The following is a 20,040-nucleotide window of genomic DNA, read 5'->3' as shown; positions in this document are numbered from 1 at the left end:
TGCACTACTGCTCCCCATCCTGCACCCCTGGCAGACATTATTAAACGATCACCCATTTTCTGCTGACTTGGCACAACCTCCCTGGCAGCCATTACCAATCAATCATCCTTGGCATGAAAACCATTTGCCTCTCATTGAACAGAGAGAGCCAAACTCCTCAGCCTAGCTCTCTGCAATCTCGACATCTCTTTCCACCCTCATGTCTGCCCATCTGTTCCCCATCCCTGCCTGTGCTCGGAATCTTTCAATCTGCTTGTCATCCCCAAACATACCCGCCTTGTTCTTACTCTGTTCCCCCACCTTCCATAGCAACAAGGTTCTATCGGCCTTGGCTACCCAGCCAAAATATCATCTGCCTCCCACGGTCCTGGGTACCAGGTGACTAGGTTCTGGCCAGTGATGTGAGCAGAAGTGAAATGTCTGCTCTTCAAGGTCTGCTCCTGAGGGTGGAGATGCAGGCCCCAATCCCGTCTCCTCTTGTGCTGGCCAGGGCACGGCAAGAACCAAAGAGCTGTCAGAGCCCAGAGATGGAAGCCGCAAGATGCAGAGAGTGGAGTCACCCCCAGGCCAGGACCATACTCCTGCTAAGGAAGGGACACCTCTACCTTTGCTTTGTTGAAATCCCAATCTCGGGGGACGTTTACACGGTGACAGCTGAGTCTACACCCTGTCTAGACCCTGCCAACTGCTTCCTGGTTCCTCAGGACCAACCTCAGGGCTGTCTCTCCAGCGGAGTCTTGCTAGAGCCCCCAAACCCATGGGGTCTCCAGCTCTTCCTCTGCTCCTCCCCCCAGCACATCTGAGCCAGGGAAGGGTGCTGGCTGCTCCCAGAAGCCGGCCTTCTCTCCCCTCCATCTGGGTATGGCGCTGACACATGGAGCCACCCCACCATGCCCTGGTCCCGCTGCTGCAGCCCGAGCCCCTTACTTGGCAGCCAAGGTGCGACCCTGTCCTCCTCTACCCCTTAGAGCTGGGGCCCAGGCTGCAAAGTGACCATCCCTGCTGCCCGCCCAGCCTGGACGAGGTGAGGAGCGGCCCGCCTAGCCCCAGAGTGGCGGGCTTGAAGGAGCTGCTTCCTTTCCAGCTGGAACCTGTATTGTCCCGCTCCTCACTTGTTAACAAGAACAGCGACAGAGAATGGGCGAACTTTCCCCATCTTTGTATTTGTCTCAAGAGGCCCAGGAAGGTCCCACGGTGTGGACATCTGTTCCCAAGCCGCTTCGCCGGCCTCACCGGGCTTTGTACACGGCCCACACCTATTCCTCTATTCCTCGGAACTTCTGGACACTGTGACCCTCCTCATGAGGCGTGACCTTTGGCATCCCGTCGCTGGCCTGCTGGCCCATGGCTTCCCTGGCAGGCAGCGCCTGTGGCCCGGGACAGGACAAAGCCAGCTCTCAGCCAGGAGAGGGCTATTTTGGGACAGGGAGGCTCCCGAGAGGATGCTGGCGGGGTCAGGATAGGAGGGGAAGGAGGCAGGTTTTCTGCCCACGATTATGTGTCCCCAAGCCTCTGGATGCTACCCAGGGTCCCAGGGCTGCCACAAGGAAGAACACACCCACCACAGGGCTCCGGCCTCTGCATGGCTGGCCACACAGACAAACAGGCCAGGGCTGGAGCTGCAGGCTGCATCCCAGCGGCCATGGTGGGCAGGGAGAACTTTTTGTTTTTCGGTTGGGTCCCCATGCTGGTGATTTTAGCTTTCGGGGGCGTAGAGGGGAGAAGGCATGTGAGGCCAGATAACAGCTGGAGACCACAAGGAGGATCCAGTCATCAGCAGCGATTATTGGACGGACTAAGCATTCAGAGCATCTGTACACCGGGAACAAGACTGAGTGCTGGTGAGACTTTGTGTTCCCACGCGGCACTTCCCAATGGCATCGAGCCCATCTGCAAGCACCAGGAGCGGTAAAGCCGTAAAACTCTGATCCGATGTCACTAGTGAGAGAGATCCATGAGGCTACTACAAGGAGAGTGGGGTCCACTCAGACACTGAGCATTTTCAAGCGTTTTAGGGTGTTAGCATGTAAGGGTTTTGAGGAGGGTCATCCGTCAATAGGAAGCACTCAGTACTGTGCTCGGCACATAGTAGGTGCTCAGTTAGGGAACAGCAACAGAGCTGCTATGATGTACAGCGGGTTGGTTTTCATGTGGAGGAGGGTCCTTTACTTCAGGCCTGTGGGGGGCAGGTCCAGGGGTCCAGCAGGACCTAGCCCACCCTGGCATCTGTGCTCTGTGATTCCAAAGGGTCACATGCCCTTGTGCAACCTTTCCAGTCCTTGGCCTGACTTTCCAGAAAGCTGGGGGAGCCCCTTAGCCCCCCTTTGATTCTGCCTCCTCATGGGCCTTTTCTTTAAATTCTCCTGGCATTCCCCACTGGACTCTGATCGTACTGTGGGCCACACTGCCCTCTGGGAAATGCTCAACCCCCAGGATACGCATCTCCCCAGTGGGTCCTTCCTCCTACCACACCCTTCTCACCACCGAGATCCCTGGGTCCCACAGGAGGAGGCAAAGAGCTCTTCCCAACCCTCCCTCCCGCCCGCCACATCCCTCCCCGGCTCTGCCTCCCAGGACCCCCTGAGCCTGATCTTCTGGAGCACCCAAGCGAGGCCTGTGGCGAGGGCAGCCACTCTGACAGTGGCCAGGCCACCAGACAGCTGTCCCTAATCACGCACGGAGGGGACAGGAACAACCTCTGCCTGGCCGTAAGGGTGCAGCCTACATAGCTGGAACCCTAGGATATGGAGTCTGGTGCAGATTTCTGTGCATCTTCAAGTCTAAGGGGCCTGGGGGAAATAAGAGCAATAACAGTGCTCCATATGGATCAGAGAGGCGTTGACGTCCAGCTGATTCCCGATCATGTCCCTAACACATATTTCCAAGGTGACTGTTATCCCTCTTTTTTTCATTCAAGTCTACTTGAGGCACGGGCGGTGGGCAGTGGGGGGGGCGGTGTCAAGAAGCTCTTTAAAGTGCACTCAGCTGGCAAATCTCAGAGATGGAATTCAAACCTGGATCTTTCATGACTCCAAATCTCCTGCCCTTAATCAGCATTCTACACTTTGAGCAAAAAATCAGTTGCAATTGCTCAAGAGTTACGGAGCAACAGACACCATTATTTGAAATGTGAGACGCTTGGAAGCGCACGGAGCCTGCTGCCCCGGCGTCTGCACCTCATCTTGTTCACCTTAAGTTGCTCTCCAGGAAGTGTTCCCAGACCCCAGTCCCCAGCCCCAGAGGGAGTGAGGGAGCTTCCCAAGGCTTCTGGACACCCTTGTAATTAACCCACATGACCCCCTGCCTGGGGCCAGCTGCATCCCTTCACGGTCTCAGGACAGCCTGCCTCCTGGTGACTTCCAGCCGGCCGACTCACTCCCAGCCAGTGTGGCCTCTCCATGTCCCATATGCCTCACATCTGTCAGCCTCTCTTCCCTGGATTGAGGGCCTGTGTGAAGGTGTCTACAGCCCCAGCTCCTGGGGCCAGAGAAAGACCTGCCAGAGAGCCCAGAAGTCCCCTTCCAAGGCCACATACCCCACAGGTGCCAAGGAAACCACACTCTGGGCTGACAGAGACCCTGAGCAGGGCAACACTCCCTGAAATCATTTAAATGTATTATCTGGACTCCCCCAACCTTTTTCTTTTGGGGGGTTGTACCAGGGATTGAACTCAGGGGCACTCGACCACTGAGCCGCATCCCCAGCCCTACTTTGTATTTTATTTAGAGACGGAATCCTGCTGAGTTGCTTAGTGTCACTGAGGCTGGCTTTGAACTCAGGATCCTCCTGCCTCAGCCTCCCAAGCCGCTGGGATTGCAGGCGTGTGCCTGGCTCCCTCCACCTTTTTAAAGGCTTCCTTCCCTCCCCCAAAGGGGTACAGCCCATTTCAGTTACTCAAGGGAACAGCGTGACCTCTTCATCTGCCATTCTCATAGCTCAACAAACACGGTTAGGATTCTGGAGAAGTTCTCATGAACTGTCACTCATCAGAGCTATTAACCACTGGACAATGCAGTTGAACCCAACACCCAGCGTGGTGCCCAGCCCAGAGCAGACTCTCTGCACACAGCTTTAAGCACATGGAAAGATGGAGTGTGGAGGGGGCCTGACTGCACCGAGCGCCATGGGCATCCCCTGAGAGGACCCTGCTCATGCCACACTAGCAACAGGCAAAAGCAGAGTTTGAATCCCAATTGGATGAGGTTAAATTACTGCACAACCTGACCTGGCAACACTCAGCCGCATCTCCATCCCTTGTGTGTGCGCAGGCAGCCCCACAGGGGACACAGACCACCCCAAGCCACCTCACTAGGGCTCACAGTCTCATCACCAGAGTCAGTCATTCGTTCCAGCAGCAAACATGTCTGTGCACGCCCATGACGGGAGCACTAGAGAACATGGCCAGGGGGTCCTCACCCTCGGGGGCCAATCTGCCCTCGGGTTCTGCATATCATGATTTTCAAAATGTGACCATGTCCATCATCTTATCTGGCTTAATCACAGCCTGTTTCAAAGAGCGTGAGGCTCAGGAAGAAGAGCTCCTGAAGGGATGCGTGCCTGGAGGATTGGAGAGCGGATGGAGGGGGACAAGTGGGCCCCTCGGTGGGTGGAGGGAAGGTCACCAACACGAGACTGTCGTTCCCATCTTTCAAAAGAAGAGATGGGCCGAGCTGGGCGGCAATGCGGCCTGGCCGCTGCGGAAGGACGTGGTGGGCGGCATGTGTGCCAGGGATGCGCGGCCGACCCGTCAGCGGGGCTCCTTACCTGGTGGGCAGTTACATGCTGGGGACATCTTCGGGGCCTCCCGGCGCCTCCGTGAGTGGAGCTTCCATTTCTGTACAAAGAGACAGACAAGAGGGGTCACGGGAGCTCGTAAAGCCGGGCCCTGGAGAGTGTCTGCACAGTGGGCAGGAGGGGGAGGGAGAAGGGCGCATGGGGGGAGCTCAGGGCTCTGCAGGGATCAAAGGCTGCTGGTTAATGGCCCTCAGGCCACCAGGCCTAGGGTAATAAGAAGCAGAGAAGGCCCGCCTGGTGGTGTCAGCGGCTCCCCTCCGGAGTGCTCCTAAAGAAGTCAACCCAGCCACCGGGCTCTGTGAACCCTCAGGGTCCCCAGGCCCCCCAGCCATGTGCACAATGATGTGCTCTTCTGGGTCTTCTGCTAATTGTTCCCCTTGTGGGACTGGACTTCTGATGGACCCCTGGGCAGGGACAGTGCCTTCTGCTCTTGCAGTTTTCTCCCGCAGGCGGCTCAGACAGGTGGGCAGAGGCGGGGGACAAGGGTGCCGGGCAGGCCCTGCATCCTCCACACCTCTTCCCAGAGGCTGAAATCACCGAGACCCCGTGGAAGGCCCCAAAGGGGCGGGGGCTCCAAAGAGGTAGCGCACCCCCAGCCGTGGGGACCAGTCGTCCAGTTGCTGCAGAACGGCCATGCGCGGCTGGCGGCCATGGCGCCCAGGGCGCCCAGGTCCTGTGCGCTAGCTGTGCCAGGGCAGGGCTGGGGCCCGCGTGCGCCCTCAGCCTTGATCCTGGCAATGTGGCGGGCCAGACTAGCACGGGGTCATCAGAGATGGCCCTGGGGACACTGCCTGGTTCACACACGGTTCTGGGACCCTGGGCTGGTAACAGTCCCAGCTGCACCGAAACCCCACGGAAAAGGCTGGAACGTACAAGCATGGTGCCCGACTGCTAGGGCGTCCTCAATGCATGTGTCACTACTACTGCGCTCCTGTGACAGGTGAGGGGCCTGAAGACACCGAGGACCGCCCCAGCCAAGGTCACTGGGAGCAAAGGCGGGAGCTGGGTCCCAGCCACACGCTCTGGTGCTAGCGGGCAGCGGGCAGCCAGAAGCCCAGCCACATGGGCCCTTAAGCTATTTCACTTGGTTCCCACAGTGAGTTTTGGAATCCTTGTTTAATTTGTTGGTGACATTTTGAAGTGGGTGGTTCCCCCTGCAAATTTGTGTTTCTGTTTTCTCTTAAAAAATCGGAAGATCTGCCCAGAAGGGGTCTGCACTCTGGCTGCCAAGGACTGGCCACATCCAGGCACTGCGGTCCCCCCTTGACGGTGCTGGCCACTCTGGGTACCGGCTGGCCCCTAAACATTTCTGTAGCATTCGCTCCCTCACTACCTGGTCATTTTGCCACTCAGATGGGGCCTCAAGAGAGGAAAGACTGTCACATGGGAGGTGTCCTAGGAGTCGATGTTGGGTGTGGGCAGGGAAGGGTGGGAAACTTCAAGAGGATTCATAGCACACTAACATCTGCTGAGCCACCACTTGGACTGGCACCAAGCTGGGTGCTTTGAGTAGGTTTAATAGGGACCTCGTTCAATACTTAAGGCAACAGAGACGTTCAATGATTCACCAAAAGTCACACAGCCAGCACATGGTGGATCTGAGCTGTGAACTCAGACCTTTTCAGGTAAAGTCTAATACCTTCTCGCCAGGCACTGCAATCTCAGTGGCTCAGCGGTTGAGTGCCATTGGGTTCAACCCCTGGTACCTCCCCCACCAAAATCCACTCCCTTCTGCTGTAGAAAGGGGTATGCAAATGTCCCTCATGAGGGAGCCCAGGATGGGATGGGGGGGGGCCTCTGAGGGCAGAAGGGAGAGAGAGATCAAAGCAGACAGGAAGAAGGGGACACCCATGGGAGGCCCTCACTTAGAAGGGAGGCTGGGCACGCAGCACAGGGTGGATGGTGGTGGAGGCCAGGTGCAGCTGGGCAGAGTGGGCAAGCAGGTGACCTCCCAGGACAAAGTCTGGTGGAAGCCCGGGTGAGGCCCAGCTCTCAGCCTGGTACATTAGTGCCACTTTCCAGTTAGGGACCTCATGAATCTACCCTTCCCACCCAGAACCTGTGGCCTGGCCCCCTGTGGGCACGTGACAGAGATCTGCTAAATGACGGAGCTGGTCAATGACCCACAGGACCCGGCTGGCGTGCGGAAGCAGCAGGGCCACTGTCCACTGGGCCACGGCACTGCTGCAGCACACGGGGCTCCAGGGGTGACCACCGCCGCCCGTGCCTGTCCATCGGTGCCCTGAGTGCCCGTCTCTCCCCTGCACCCCATCTAAGGCGCACCCCTCTCCGGGCCCAGGCCTCACTCTCCACCTGCCCAGGGACATGGAGCCAGCGAGTCCCCTGCCTCCTGCCTCAACAGTTTCCTCCTCCAGACCAGATCACTGACACCAGGGCCAGCACAGGCTTCTGCCCAGGACCCCCGGGGAACAGGTCCATCAGGACGACACTGCTGAGCAGGTGGGAGAAGACACAGGGCAACCAAGGTGGCCGTTCCCAGAAAAGGACGTGAGTCGGGTTTCGCTGCTGTCCCCACCCCAGTGGTCATCATGCACACGGTGCACAAAAGGAGAGAAACCGCCCCTCTTCAGGGCGCTTCGCCCTTCCCAGGGAGACTCCTTCCCAGGGCTGCCTCCTGCTTCTCTTCCCCCCTCCTACTCCCCTCTCATCTGGCCACAGCCCTCCCTCCCCACGAAGGCTCCGACCCAGTGACCTCCCATTGCCCCATCGGGTGGACGTCCCACCCTCCTGGCCTCCTATCCTTCTGCCCTGGGCTCCCTCCTTCCACTGTGGCTGCTCCTCTGGCTCCATCCCTGGCTCCTTCTTGTCCCTGACACCTAAACGTGGCAGGCTACAGGGTCCCCAGTCCAGGGCCTCGCCTCTCTCCTCTAGACACTGGCTCCTTTGGGGACCTCACCTGGCCTTGAGGCTCCAGGGACATCTGGATGTGATGGTGTGGCCGCCTCTGCATCCCCAGCCTGGACCTCCCTGTGGTCCTCCAGGGCAGCCAGCCGCTGGCCCCGCCCCCCGCCCCGTCCACTCAGCATCTCCCAATCTCACGGCACAAAGGAGCCCTCCCCAGGCCTGCGCCTCCAGCGACTTCCCTGTCACTGGACCAAGAGCTGCTTGAAACCCCAGAATCCTCCAGGTGCCTCTCTGTCTCACCCACACCCATCCTGAGCCACTCCTGTTCCCTGCCTTCCACACACACCTGGGATTGGGTCCCTTCTCCCCACCCCACCACGGCTACCTCAGAGTCTCATCATCAATTACTGCAAAAGCCTTCTAAAGGAGCCCCTGCTCCTGCTCGGGTTCCACAGCCCGTCCTCAACAGCGGCAGCCAGGTGATCACACACGCCACCAGCCTTCTCCTGCCTCAGGGCCTTTGCACTTACCGGTGTCTCTGGGATGCTTTTTCCTAGCTGTCCACCTGGGGTGCTCCTAAAGAGGGCTTCTTTGCTTTTACTACTCCGTGAGCTTCCTATCCCCTCCCTCTTGCATCTCCTCCTTAGGAATTCGGTTCTACTTTGCTTTGGTTGTTTATGTTGCTGACAGCCTCTCTCCCCCATGAGAAGGTCAACTCCACAGGATGTGGGTGTTGTTCTGTTTCATTCACTAGCACGTCCCTGGTGACTACAGCAGGGCCTGGCACACAGTAGGTGCTCAGGAAGTGCTGGTGGTTTACAAACCAGGAGCTGTCCTGTTAAGTTCTGATTTCCCATCTTGTACAGCAGGACGGTCTGGCAGCAGGCAGCTGTGGGCCATGCTCCGAGCAGGTGGCACTGCGTGGTGGCCGCCCCCTGTACGTGTCTGTGCCGTCCAGGTCACAGTGGCAGTCCTGTATGGCCAGAGTTACCTGTTTAGAACGCCAGCTTGCACCTCAGACATCTTGAGTTTGAGACCCAGGTGAGAATCCCCAGGTGAGCTCAGGGGTGGGTGGGACGCTTTCTGGGCCCTGGGGGGACCCCCGTCACCAGGGCTGAGACACCTTCCTGCTTCACCCCTGCTGGTGGCCGGGGCCCCCTGGAATGCCCTGTGTGGCCAGAGCTGAAACACACCCGCCTGACGCCAGCTATTAAGATGCCTGTATCAGTATCAAAGGGGGAAATGCCAGGCGGCCTCTCCTGGCCACAGAATGCAGCTGGCCCGCCCTGCCAGGGGCCACTCCCTCCCAGGCCCCGGCGGAGAGCTCTTAAAGGGACCTGGCCCCGGCCTCTGTCATGCCTGGTGGGTCCCAGTCAGGGTAGGGAGGGGGTCCAGAGAGAGGCCGGGGCCTCTGCACTCTACCCTGTGGCCTTTGGCCCAGGTGCATGGACAAGGGCCCCACCAAGTGGGGGTATCGCCCTGCCACCTCCCAAGTGCTGCTGTGTAGACTGAAGGAGATGACACAGTCCTGTGCCTGCGGTGGGAGCTGGAACACATGAATAGTAACATAGCTACCCACGGAGCACAGAGCCAGGCACTGCACTAAGTGCGTTGGAAAAGAGTCACTCAATTAATTTTTTGTTGTTGTTGTTCAAAGGATTGAACCCAGAGGTGGTTAACCACCGAGCCACATCTCCAATCCTTTTTATATTTCATCTAGAGACAGGGTCTTGCTAAGTTGCTTAGGGTCTCCTTAAGTTGCTGAGGCTGGCTTTGAACCTGCGATCCTCCTGCCTCAGCCTCCGGAGCTGCTGGGACTACAGGTGTGCACCACCACGACGGGCCTTCATTAATTTTTTTTTTTTTAAAGAAACTAACTTCGTGGTCTGCTTGGTTTTGCAGCCCTGGGGATTGGATCCAGAGCCTTGTGCAACATGGCAAGCGCTCTACCACGGAGCCTCAGCCCCTTGATAATTAATTTAGTGTTAGAGTGCGAATTCGACGAGAAGCCACCTGCCCTTGGGACTCAGTTTGGGGTGAACTCCAAACGCCAAGGAAGCATCATGACGGAGCTTGGCCATGTGGGCCTTGGGGTCTCGTCCCCATATAGTAGGTAAGAGCTCTAATCCCCGACCTCGATTTCCTCGCCCCTGCAATGGGGGTAACACTGGGCACAGGGGAAAGATGGGCAGAGAAGCCGAGAAGGGGAGCCGAGCACCGGAGTGAGGCCGTGGAGCGGCACGCGCTCTCGTGGCCAGGCAAAGGCCACTTCTGTCTGGGGCTGCTGCCTCAGGGCCTACTATGTCACACAGCCAGCACGTGGTGGCTCTCCTGCCCGCATGCCCCGCGGGCCTGGCCCCTCACAGTGGTCAGGTCACCCACTTCCCTCCAGAGGAGGTGAGCGAGGGTCGTGCAGGCAGGACCCCGAGGATCAGATGCTGAAAGAGGAGGAGCCCATGGACATGGCCACAGCAGGTGAGGCCCAGGGCCCCGCGGGCACCTCATCCGACAGTGGACAGTGCTCCGCCACCTCCAGGGCCCTGTCGTCAGCAGGAGCCCCCGTTGGCCCTTTGAGGATGAGGCCGGGTCGGGTGGCCCTGATCCACTCCAGAACCACACCCGACTTCCAGGCCTGGCCCCTGCCGTCCCAGGGCGAGGTGGGCTTAGGGTGGGGCTCAGCGGGATGGGGCTAGATGGTGACAGGAGCCTTCCAGTGAGGGACCTTCGGTGCTGGCTCCTTAGGCTGAAGGCTGGACCCCAGGGACCGCAGAAGCGGGCTGATCCCCCAGGACGGGTTTGTGACGGGGCAGGCCAGGCGCCACCCCATGCCCTCGGGCACAGGCGGCCAGCAGGGCAGAATCAAAGCAGAGGAAACTGGGCATCCAACCCGCGCCCACCCGGAGGACCCGCCCTGTCCCTCGGCCGGGTGCCGGGAGCTGCCCCCTTCCCTCCTCAGCCTTCTTTGTGCCATGGCCTTGGCTCCTGATCACAGGGCCAGGGGCCAGGGGTCCCCCGGATGCCACAGGGTGCCGCCAACTGGGCTCCATCGAAACCACAGACAAACCGACCCGAGCTCCAGTGAGTTCAGAAAGCTAGAGAAAGGAGGCTTGGGCCTCCAGTTTTCCGGCCTTCGGATGGGAAAGTCCTTCCTTTCTGCTGACCCAAGGCAATGCTGCTGCTTCTGGGGATCAAGGAGCTGAGCTCTGCAGCTGGCTGTGGGTGGGAGCCAGCTCGGCATGGGGCGCAGGACTGCCAGGGTCTGGGGGTCAGGGCTCCCCTCTGGGCCTGTGCAGGATGAGGCCAGGACTCTGACCACAGAGTGGGAGGGGCTCGGGTGAGAGTCCTGGGCAGAGGCTGGAGCCTCTTCCCTGGGGACATGCATCTGAGCTAAGGAGGCATGGACTGTCCTCAGGGAGCCCGTGAGAGCTGCCCAGGACCACGCACATGGAGGGGAGGCAGCCACCGTCACCAGGGATGTGACTGAGGGGGAGAGTGGCTGGGGGCCAGTCATGGACTGGTTGGGCTCATCATGAGAAAGTGGGAGCTGAGCTGGGGACACACAGCCGCCAGCCAGCTGAGGGGACAGGGAAGGCCTCAGACTTGCACAATCACGCATTTCTTAGGAGCCAGACAAGCCTCGCGCTGACATTCGCTCTTTCTGTGCCGACGGCAACCCATTTTATGAGCCAGGAAACTGAGGAGGAGAGAGGGGCAGCAGCCTGCAAGATGGCAGGCAGCCAGGAGGGCCAGGGGCAGGATTTGAACCCAGGGAGCCTGGCTCAGAGCCCACACTCTCATTGTGTGTCTGTGACAGCTGGAGCTTGGCTCTTTCAAGGAGATTAAAATATCTATTACCAGAGTACTAGGCGCCGCTCAAAGCACTTTCTGTTTAACTTAATTCTAAAAACAACCCTTATAGGGAGAGACACTCTCATTAGCATCACTCCTAATTTTACATAGAGATCATTCAAGGCACAGAGAGGTTGAACAACTTGTTCAAGGTCACACAGCCAGCAATTAGCAGAGCTAGATTTAAACCCCACAAACTGACTCCAGAGGCTGTGGCCCCAGCCATGACTGCACACGGCCATACGGCTGGGCTCTGAAAGCAAGAGCAAGTGAGTCAGGAGGCTGGACAGGGGGTCAAGGCTGGGAAGATCTGCCTCTGACCCAGAGCGATTAGAAGTTACTACAGAGCTTTAATTAGGGAGATGAAGGGATCGGGCGGCTGCTGGGTACGGATGATAAAAGGGCTGGGACAGAGTGGGTGGAGGCTAGGGGTGGCTGGAGCCAGGAGGGACAGACAGTGATGGAGGGAAGAGGCTGAGAGGGTATGGTCGACCGGGCAGGGCTGAGGGCCCCGATGACCCTGGGGGACGGCGGGGAGGCTGGACTTCTGCTCAGTTTACACGCGTGGAGTTCGAGGTGCTGTCAAGACCTGCAGGAGGCGTGGAGGTGTGGGCTCTGAGGAGATGGTCAGGAGTACAAGTAGTGATCCCCGCGTCACCGAGTGGGTGTGAGCCCCGGGACCAGGGCTGCTGTGGGGAAATCCTGGGGCAGCCAGTGACTCCCTCAGCCCCTTCCTCCCGACACTCTGACTTTATAAAATGGGGAGAGGCTGGAGTGGCAGGTGATGTCCCATGTCACTAAGCCACCCAGCTTGCTGCAGTGACACCCCACCCCAAGGGCCACAACGGCACTGGCTGCATGGGAGGCTGGAGGGTCCCCGTGGGGTGCTGCTGCTGGGGCCCGGATGATACCCAGGGGAGCCGGGGACCCAGGAGCCCAGCCCTCCCCATTGGTCCTGGGCCTCAGTTTCCCTTGGAGGAGCAGCTGCGCCCCTCACCTCCGAGGACCCAACGAGCTGCTCTGGGTGCAGAATCCAACCAAGAGACGCAGGAGGAGGGCTGGGCTGGGGCTTGGGCAGGGCACTGGCCTGGCACGTGCTTCGTCCCAGCACCAGGAAGGAAAAAAAAAAAAAAGAGGTGGCAGAAGAACTTCCTAGGCCTTCTAGAAACCTCTCTTCCAAATGGCCGACCTCCTCGGCTTCATTTTTCTGGGAAACAATTCAGGGAAGACCCTGCTGCTCGCCCGTCTTGAACCCTCCAGCCTTCCAGACTGCTTAGCGCATGCTAGGACCCACTGACTTCTCACTGCGACCCCCATTGCTGCCACTCCTGGGCCCTCAAGCACCAGGGGACCCCCAGAGGGGTTTGGGTGACACTGCACAGGATGCTCCGGGCACCAGGCCACACACCAACTCTGGCACAGGGCGCCCAACCCCAGCAGCAGAGCACAATGCCCGCGGAGTGTGACCCCCAGGGCCCCACTCAGGTGGTGGGGAGGTGGCAGGCAGCGGTGGCTGGTCCAGGTGCAGCCTTTGCGGACGTCTGGAGACGAGGAGAAGGAAGGAGAGTCACTTGAAATGTCCAGTTGCCTCAGAACTTTGAACCCCATCTCATTTCTAAAAGGGGGCCTTCGAGCACCTGATCAGACAGACAGACAGACATGACCCAGGAAGAAGGAGGAGGTGACAGAGGAAGGAGGAAAGTCAGGCTCAGGCGAGCAGAGAGAACCGCGGCTGCGGCTCCCCAGATGCTCCTGCCCAGGGCCACCCAGTGCCAGGTGCAGCTTCCCATCAGCCAAGAGACAGCCACAGGCCCGTCCCTTCCTGGAAGCCCCAGCATGCCACACACCAGGGCTGACCAGGACTCTATGGAGGTCCTTCACCAGGGCCCGATGACGTGAATGACATCATCAGGGTTATTCTCACGACAAAGGTGTGGTGCAGGTCCCATGCCCAGTCAGTTCAGTGAACGGCCACCTCTGTGGGAGGCAGATGCGGCAGAAGGTTCTGAGACCCTGGCTGACCAGATCAGCCTCTGCAGCCACAGGAGTGCTCGACTTCAGGCACACACACAAGGCTATGCTGGTGGCTCAGAATGCCAACTTTGGGGCCACACGGCCTGGATTCAAGGCCTGTCTCTACTGCTCACTGGCTGTGTGACCTTGAGAAAGTTACTTAACCTCCTTGGGCCTTCAGTTTCTTTTCTGTAAAAAGGGAAAAGTTAAAAAAATAAAATAAAAAGTAACCTCTGATAGGATCATAGTGAGGATTTTTGACAAGTGCCTGGTACATAGTAAGTGCTCAGTAAATATTAGCTATGAATAAAAGCTGTGGACCCAGAGCTGCCCCGTCTCATCCTCTCTGGTGACGAGTGAGGTGGAAAGGGTCACAGGTGAACACAGGTGCCCTCAATGATCAGTGGGGAGGAGGAGGTCACCAGCATGCTGGGGCTCAAGTCCCACAGCTCTCTGCAGAGGTCCACGTGGTGTCAAAGCCGCTCACTGGCCTGCTGCACTGCTCTGCCCCCGCCCTCTGCCAAGAGAAAAAGGAAGCCGTGCCAGGCGGCCTGGGCAGGGGAAGAAGCGGCTCAGACCTCGGGAGTAGGGACGGGCGGGGACAGTGCCCCGGCGGTTGGTCCATGTGGATGCACAGAGCCACCCTCTCCCTGCCAGGACCAGACAGTTGCCCCGACTGAGAGGAGTCAGTCATGTCACTGTCTGGCTGCTTGCTGCTGGGAAACCTCCCTTCCAGGTGACACTGCCCCCGAACTAATGCTGAGCCTAGAGCTGGGTCCCGGACTGGGGACAAGGGGGGCACAGCTGGCCACCAAGCCTTCCATGGCCTCCATCAACAGAAACTGAAGGCCAGCTAATTGGTGAGGTCTGCCTCCTACCTGCAGAGTCCTGGGCTAGGCTCAATAAGACCCGGAGAGTCTTATTGAGTCCCTCTCTCTGTCATCGGATTGCATACGACCACATGGAGAGATGAGACATTAAAGGCACAGTGGGGCTGGGGCTGAGCCGTGGGTGGCAGCAGACTTTACCTTGCTCGTTGACTGCAGTGGGCCCAGGGTGGCAGCCTGGCGCCTGGTGTGGGAAGGATCCTGAAGCCCATTTAGGTTCAGTGAGACAGTGCGTGCAGCGATTAGTAATGTCTGCCATGGGTCTGGGCAGGGAAGCCTAGAGCACTGAGCTCCTTCTGGGAGTTAAATGTCAGCCAGGAAGAGCCACAGGAAGTGGGAGCAGGGAGAGAGCTGGGCTGGGTTGGGGTGCTTTGAGAAGGCTTTTTCCAGGGAGGCCTTGGGTCGAATCTAGGATGATTCAGAATAAGGGGAAAGACACCTTCCTGGGAGTGATCCGATTGTAATAGATGGAACCTTGCTTTTGTCCCCACCTCCAGCTACATAATGAGGTCCTCCGTCTGGTTTGGAGTTACCTGCTATTTTTTTTTAAGGTCTCTGGAGAAGCCATAAGGCTGTAAGGATTCTCCACGACTTTACCCATCGCAAGTGTGCTTTGTATTTGGAAAAACAAAGATACTTAGAATCATCAAGAGCTGAACACCAACTTGCCCCCTAGTTAGAAGTGGCTTCTGGGAGCATGGGGTCCAGCAGGATTCTGGGGCTGCTGGTGAGCCTGGCGGGGAGAGTGTGCTGCAATTGATTAGCAATGTCTGCTGAGGGCCCTGGAATGGGGAGCAGGGTACACTTGCCATGTGTTGGTCCCTGAGTTAAGTGGAAAGGAGAAAGGCTCACGGTCCACTGCCGGCTGGCTCTGACTCCCGGTTCCTCTGAAGCCGGCCCATGCATCCTTTGGATCTTTTCTTTCCCAGCCATAGAGTGAAGGAGGACCCAACGGGGGACTGCCACTGTGGTGTGCTGGGCTGCACTTGAGGGTGCCTGGACCTAGGGTCTGTCCACTTCCTGAGGTCCAGCCAGTGGTGGTTCTCCCACCAAAGACACTGCGCAAGCCACCCTGTGCCCATCTTCATCCCACCACTTCAATCCCAGGGAACCTCATCCAGAGCCCTGCAAGCTACTGACTGCTCTCCTAAATTCTTCTTTGGAAAAGGACCCGAGAGAGGCCCCTGTGCCCTTGCTGTGACTCTACGACATTCCCATCACCGTGGTTATTTTTAGGGCCCCCGGTCCTCAACATTTTAGCCTGGAAGTTCTGGCCACTTTTTTCTCCCAGGGGATCCTCAACGCCTGGAGGAAGGACTCACCAACAGAGTGGTGGCGGTGATGTGGGTCTTCTTAACCACAGAGTGGCTAAGGAGAGCAGCCATCCTTCTGGAAGCTGTGAGGGTGGAAAGAGCCGTCCTGGTAACAGCCTCGCATCGGCCCTGAACGGCCCGCCCTGGGACACCAGGGCATCTTAGTGCCACTGTTGTTATTAGGGATGGAAATCCTGCCCGATAGCCCTTAAAACTGACCTGGGAGATGACTGCCCAGACTGTCCCCCACGCCCCCAGGCCCTTCCACACGGATCTGGCTGGTTTCAAGTCCCTCCTCCTCTCGCTGCCCACCCACTGCCCAGTCCTAGGTGTCAACTGATTTTCTCCATTTGGGACATTCCACTTTCTTTCTTCACAGCAAGCAAATCAAATAACAGGCAGCTGGAGGGCTCGTTAAGGCTCCCGACCAGGAGAGAGGGCTGGCGGGAGAGTTGGGGCCCCGTCTGGAATCCACACTTCCAGCTCCCCGGTCCTCCTCGCCTGGCTCTGACCCATAGCCTCAGTGCTGAGCCCCTCACTTCTGCCTCGGCCCCTCTCCTACGGGGGCCCCCCAGATTGGCCAGGCCTCCAGCTCCCCTTCCCCCTGCCTGGCAGAGAGTGCAGCCCCAGCCTCCAGGCCACTGCGAAGGCCGGGCCTCACCAGGGTGTCCCTCCTGAGGCCCTCTACCCTCCTTCAGTGAGTGGCCAGGACCTCAGGGCAGTGTCCCTGAGGCCACCTGCCCCAGGCCTGGGCCGTACCCAGGTGCACGCATTTCCTCCTGCTAGCTCTTGCTGGGGGCACTTTCCTGCGAGGGCTCCCAGCTGCCATCCCCTGAGGTCCTTTCAGTAATCCCCGGAGCGGGCAGGGCCTGCTTTTTACACAAGAGAAACCTAAAGGGTCAGTTGGGGTGGCCTGGCTCGGCTAGGACCAGGGCCAGACTAGAACCTGTTCTTGGTCCTTGAGCTCACCCGCGTGCGCAGGCGCCGTGACCCTGCTGCGCTGCTGCAGCTTCTGACCCTCAGAGGGGAGCTGGTGTGACTGGAAATGAAAATCGGACTTTTCTTTAATTTTAATGTGACTAGTGGTTACTGTATGGGACCCCGTGACCCTCGTGTGGCCCTTCAGAAGCCCTAGAACTTAGCCACCCTCCCCACAGGCCAGGCCTTCACCCACAGGACTTGGCTTCCAGCACCTTCTCTTACAGAACCAGGTCCCACCACGGCAGCCACCCCGCCCAGGCACTCCCTGGGACCCTGTTTCCACTCCACTCCAGGTCACGGTCCCCTCTGCCTGCGGTAGCACCCCGTTGGCTTGACCCCTCTGCTCTCATTCCAGGGACAGAAGCCCAGCAGTGGCCCCCGCTGTCCTTACGCAGCTCTGCCCCAGGGTCCTCTCCACCCAGGCACCTGTCTCTCTCCTGCCCTCCCAGCCCGTGGGGGCTTGGAGTTTCTTCAGTGTCCCGAGGAAAACCCTGCTCTCTAGCTCCAGCCTCCGGAAGCGGGCCGCTTGGCCCCTTAGCGCAAGCCCACACACTCGCCCTCTTCACCCTTCAGATCTTCAAATCACTCCCCCGGAAGCCCACCATAACGCCACCAGCATCAGATGGCGTTGCGTGGAACACAGTGCCCAGTCCCCCTCTGTCATTATTTTCTACATGACGAGCTCACCGCCCGCTTTCTCTTTGGGTCTCGTTTACCACTGAGTTTAAGAGGCAGAGGGTGTCTCCCCCAGCGCCCGACCCCCAGCTGGCTCTCAGGAAGCTGCCAGGACACCAAAGAACCCTTGGCACCGGGTCGGGAGGCTCGAGTCCCGGATCTCACCGAGTGACCCTGAGCCACCTACTGCCCTTCTCTGGGTCTCAGTTTTTCCATCAGGAAAGCAGGGGTCACTTTAGATGATCTCTGGGTGACTCTCAGCTCTGCAGATGAGATCTGGAGGTGGTGGGCGGGTGCTCGGGGAGGAAGAGTGGGCATGGCAGGTGGTTAGTCCCAAGACCCCCGAGAGGACAGCATGCGACTTGGTGGGGCTACATCTTCAGCAGAGAAAGCAGGAGCTGCCAAGGGCTGGGGCTCCCGTGACCAGCGGAGGGACAGGGAAGGGAGAGGGCGGAGAGGAAAAGTGAGATAGTTCCAGGGCCAGATGCTGCGGCTGGCAGCCGGGCCCAGGATACCTGGAGGCTGCACCGACTGGCTCCACCCTCCTCTCGCACACTCACCAACCAGTGAAGGCCACCGGCTCCTGCTGCTCCGCCTGGGGGCAGGGGACCGTGGGCGGCCTGACTGAGTCCTCTGGATTCCCTGGGGCCTGGAGGGCGTGGGAATGAGCTGACAGCAGCAGTCCTGGTGGCATGACTAGCACCAGTCACTGCCCTGTGGCTGCCCTTCTGCTCTGGCCCAGTGAAGTTCAGGGCTCTCCTCCTACCTGACCAGCCTGGAGAACTCTGGCAAAGGAACCCCCAAAGAAATCAGGTTGTAGGGAATTAAATGGCCACAGCATTGACCACTGTTAGAGCCGGGCTCTGAGGTTTGCCATCATCATCACTATTCCAAAAGCTCAGAGAGGTCATCGAATTTGTCTCAGGTTTCACAGCTTCCAAAGTAGGAGAGCAGGAATAAAAACCCAGAGAGGCGAGATGCCACCACCCTGCCTTTCTCCAGGGTTCCACACCACCTCCTACTAGGGACCAGACCTCCTCCCCCTTCTCCCCATGGAAACCTGCCACCGCCACCCTGTCCCAGGACCACTTTCCAGACTACTGCAGCCCTCACCTGCCTGTCCTTCCCTCCCGCAGGGCTCTGGATCCTCTGTGATGTCCAGATTCTAGCAAGGCCCAAACTTTCCTCTGGAAGCTCAAGGTGAAGGCCTGTCCCTCCTTCTGGGGAGACACCATCTCTTCATGCACTCCCAAGAGTACCATGGCTGAGTGACGCTATCAGCTTTGGGTTTACTTGGATCAGGGAAATTTGGGGAATGGGAGAAAGCTCAGTATCATTTACCCAGTAGAAAAAAAGCTGGGGACCATTCCAAAGGCCCTGCATAAGAAACTCAGCTTAGAAACAAGACGATATGGGCTAGTTCATGCACAAACACAGCAGAGCCAGGAGACCCACACTAGGGCCCAAGCGGCCGGACCAATGAGCAAGGACGATCACAAACTCCCTCCACCCTCCACCCGGTGAGTACTGTCCCCTCGGCCCCGCAGACCCTTGGATGACTCAGTTCCTCACTCCCTCTTCCCACTGTGGCAATAAAATAGGCAGCACCTAACCTGGTAGGGTGGAGGGAAGACCACGGGGGCTCAGCAGCCTAGGCCGGCTGCCACGCCTGGCATGCGACCCTCCGCGTGGGCGTTGGGGCCTCGCACACCACCCCGTGGGTCCGGGAGGATCAAGTGGAGCTGGCCCGCCTTCGTGCGCCCGGCCTTTCTCCACCTGCCTGGCGCGCCCAGGGCCAGACACTGGGGGCGCCTGCTGAGAGCGGAGCGGGGATCGAGCCCACGCCGACCAGGTTCTCCGGGTCCCTGGCCAGATGGCGTCGCCGTGTGCCCCCACCCCTCCCGCGGACAAGTCGCGCTAGCCCAGGGCGCACCCGGCGGCGCGGAGGGTGAGCACCCACCGGCACTGGCTGGTGGACAATTTGGAGCCTGCGCAGGGGGGCGCCGCGGGGAGGGATAAAAGCCAGCAACAAAGAGCACAGACCTCGTCCAGCAGTTGGTTGACTCGTCCCAAAATAGCCGTCTCCATTTGCTGCTCCCCGCGCTCTGCTTCCAAGCGCAGCACCCGGGCCTGCAGCTCCGCGGTCCGAAAGTGGGCGAGCAGGCTGAGGGCCAGCGAGCAGAGGGTCAGCGCCAGCAACCCGCACGACCCTGGGCTGGGCAGCCGCGCGCAGCGCTCAGCTCGTGCCGCCGCCAGCACCACTGTCCCGGGCGCGCCCAGCTCTCCCGGGCCGCGGGCAGCCGCGGTGGCCGCTTTGCGGGCTCGCTCCGCTACCATCCCTTCGCGTCTTGAGAACCAATAAATAAATAAATAGAATAAATAAAAGTAAGAGCCGCTGCCGAAAGGCGCGATCCAAACTGTGGGGCAGGGGGAAAGGGCTTGTGTTGCTGGAAAACGTCCCTTTCCTTTGCTTCCGGCAAAGAAGACGGAAAAATTAGCAGTAGGAGGCGGAAAGCCGAAAATCACAACCAGCGGTAATCGGGGTACACCAAAGTGAGGAAAAAAAGTTATTTGGAAGAACGCTCCAAGTCCAGGAAAGTGAGGGCAATCTGGCCGGCCCCCCGCCTGTCTTTCCCTTCAAGAGTCTGCAGAGTCCTCCAGCT

At 59.0% G+C, this 20,040-nt stretch overlaps 1 protein-coding gene across 1 annotated transcript in view; it reads right to left on the bottom strand.

The window, feature by feature from the left end:
- Window positions 1-19,757, bottom strand: part of Col13a1 (collagen type XIII alpha 1 chain) — a 144,327-nt gene extending 124,570 nt beyond the window's left edge. Inside the window, exons 1-2 of the mRNA XM_077799106.1 lie at window positions 19,421-19,757; window positions 4,765-4,834 (exon numbers count right to left, since the gene is read on the bottom strand). Coding sequence (XP_077655232.1) covers window positions 4,765-4,834; window positions 19,421-19,714 — 364 coding nt within the window. The 5' untranslated portion in view covers window positions 19,715-19,757. The remainder of the gene's footprint in view (window positions 1-4,764; window positions 4,835-19,420) is intronic.
- Window positions 19,758-20,040: the final 283 nt, after the last annotated feature.

Source organism: Urocitellus parryii, chromosome 5 (assembly GCF_045843805.1).
Source record: "Urocitellus parryii isolate mUroPar1 chromosome 5, mUroPar1.hap1, whole genome shotgun sequence".
Classification (NCBI taxonomy): Eukaryota; Metazoa; Chordata; class Mammalia; order Rodentia; family Sciuridae; genus Urocitellus; species Urocitellus parryii.
The sequence above is the reverse complement of the archived record's forward strand: the minus strand, read 5'-3'. Positions and strand labels throughout refer to the sequence as shown.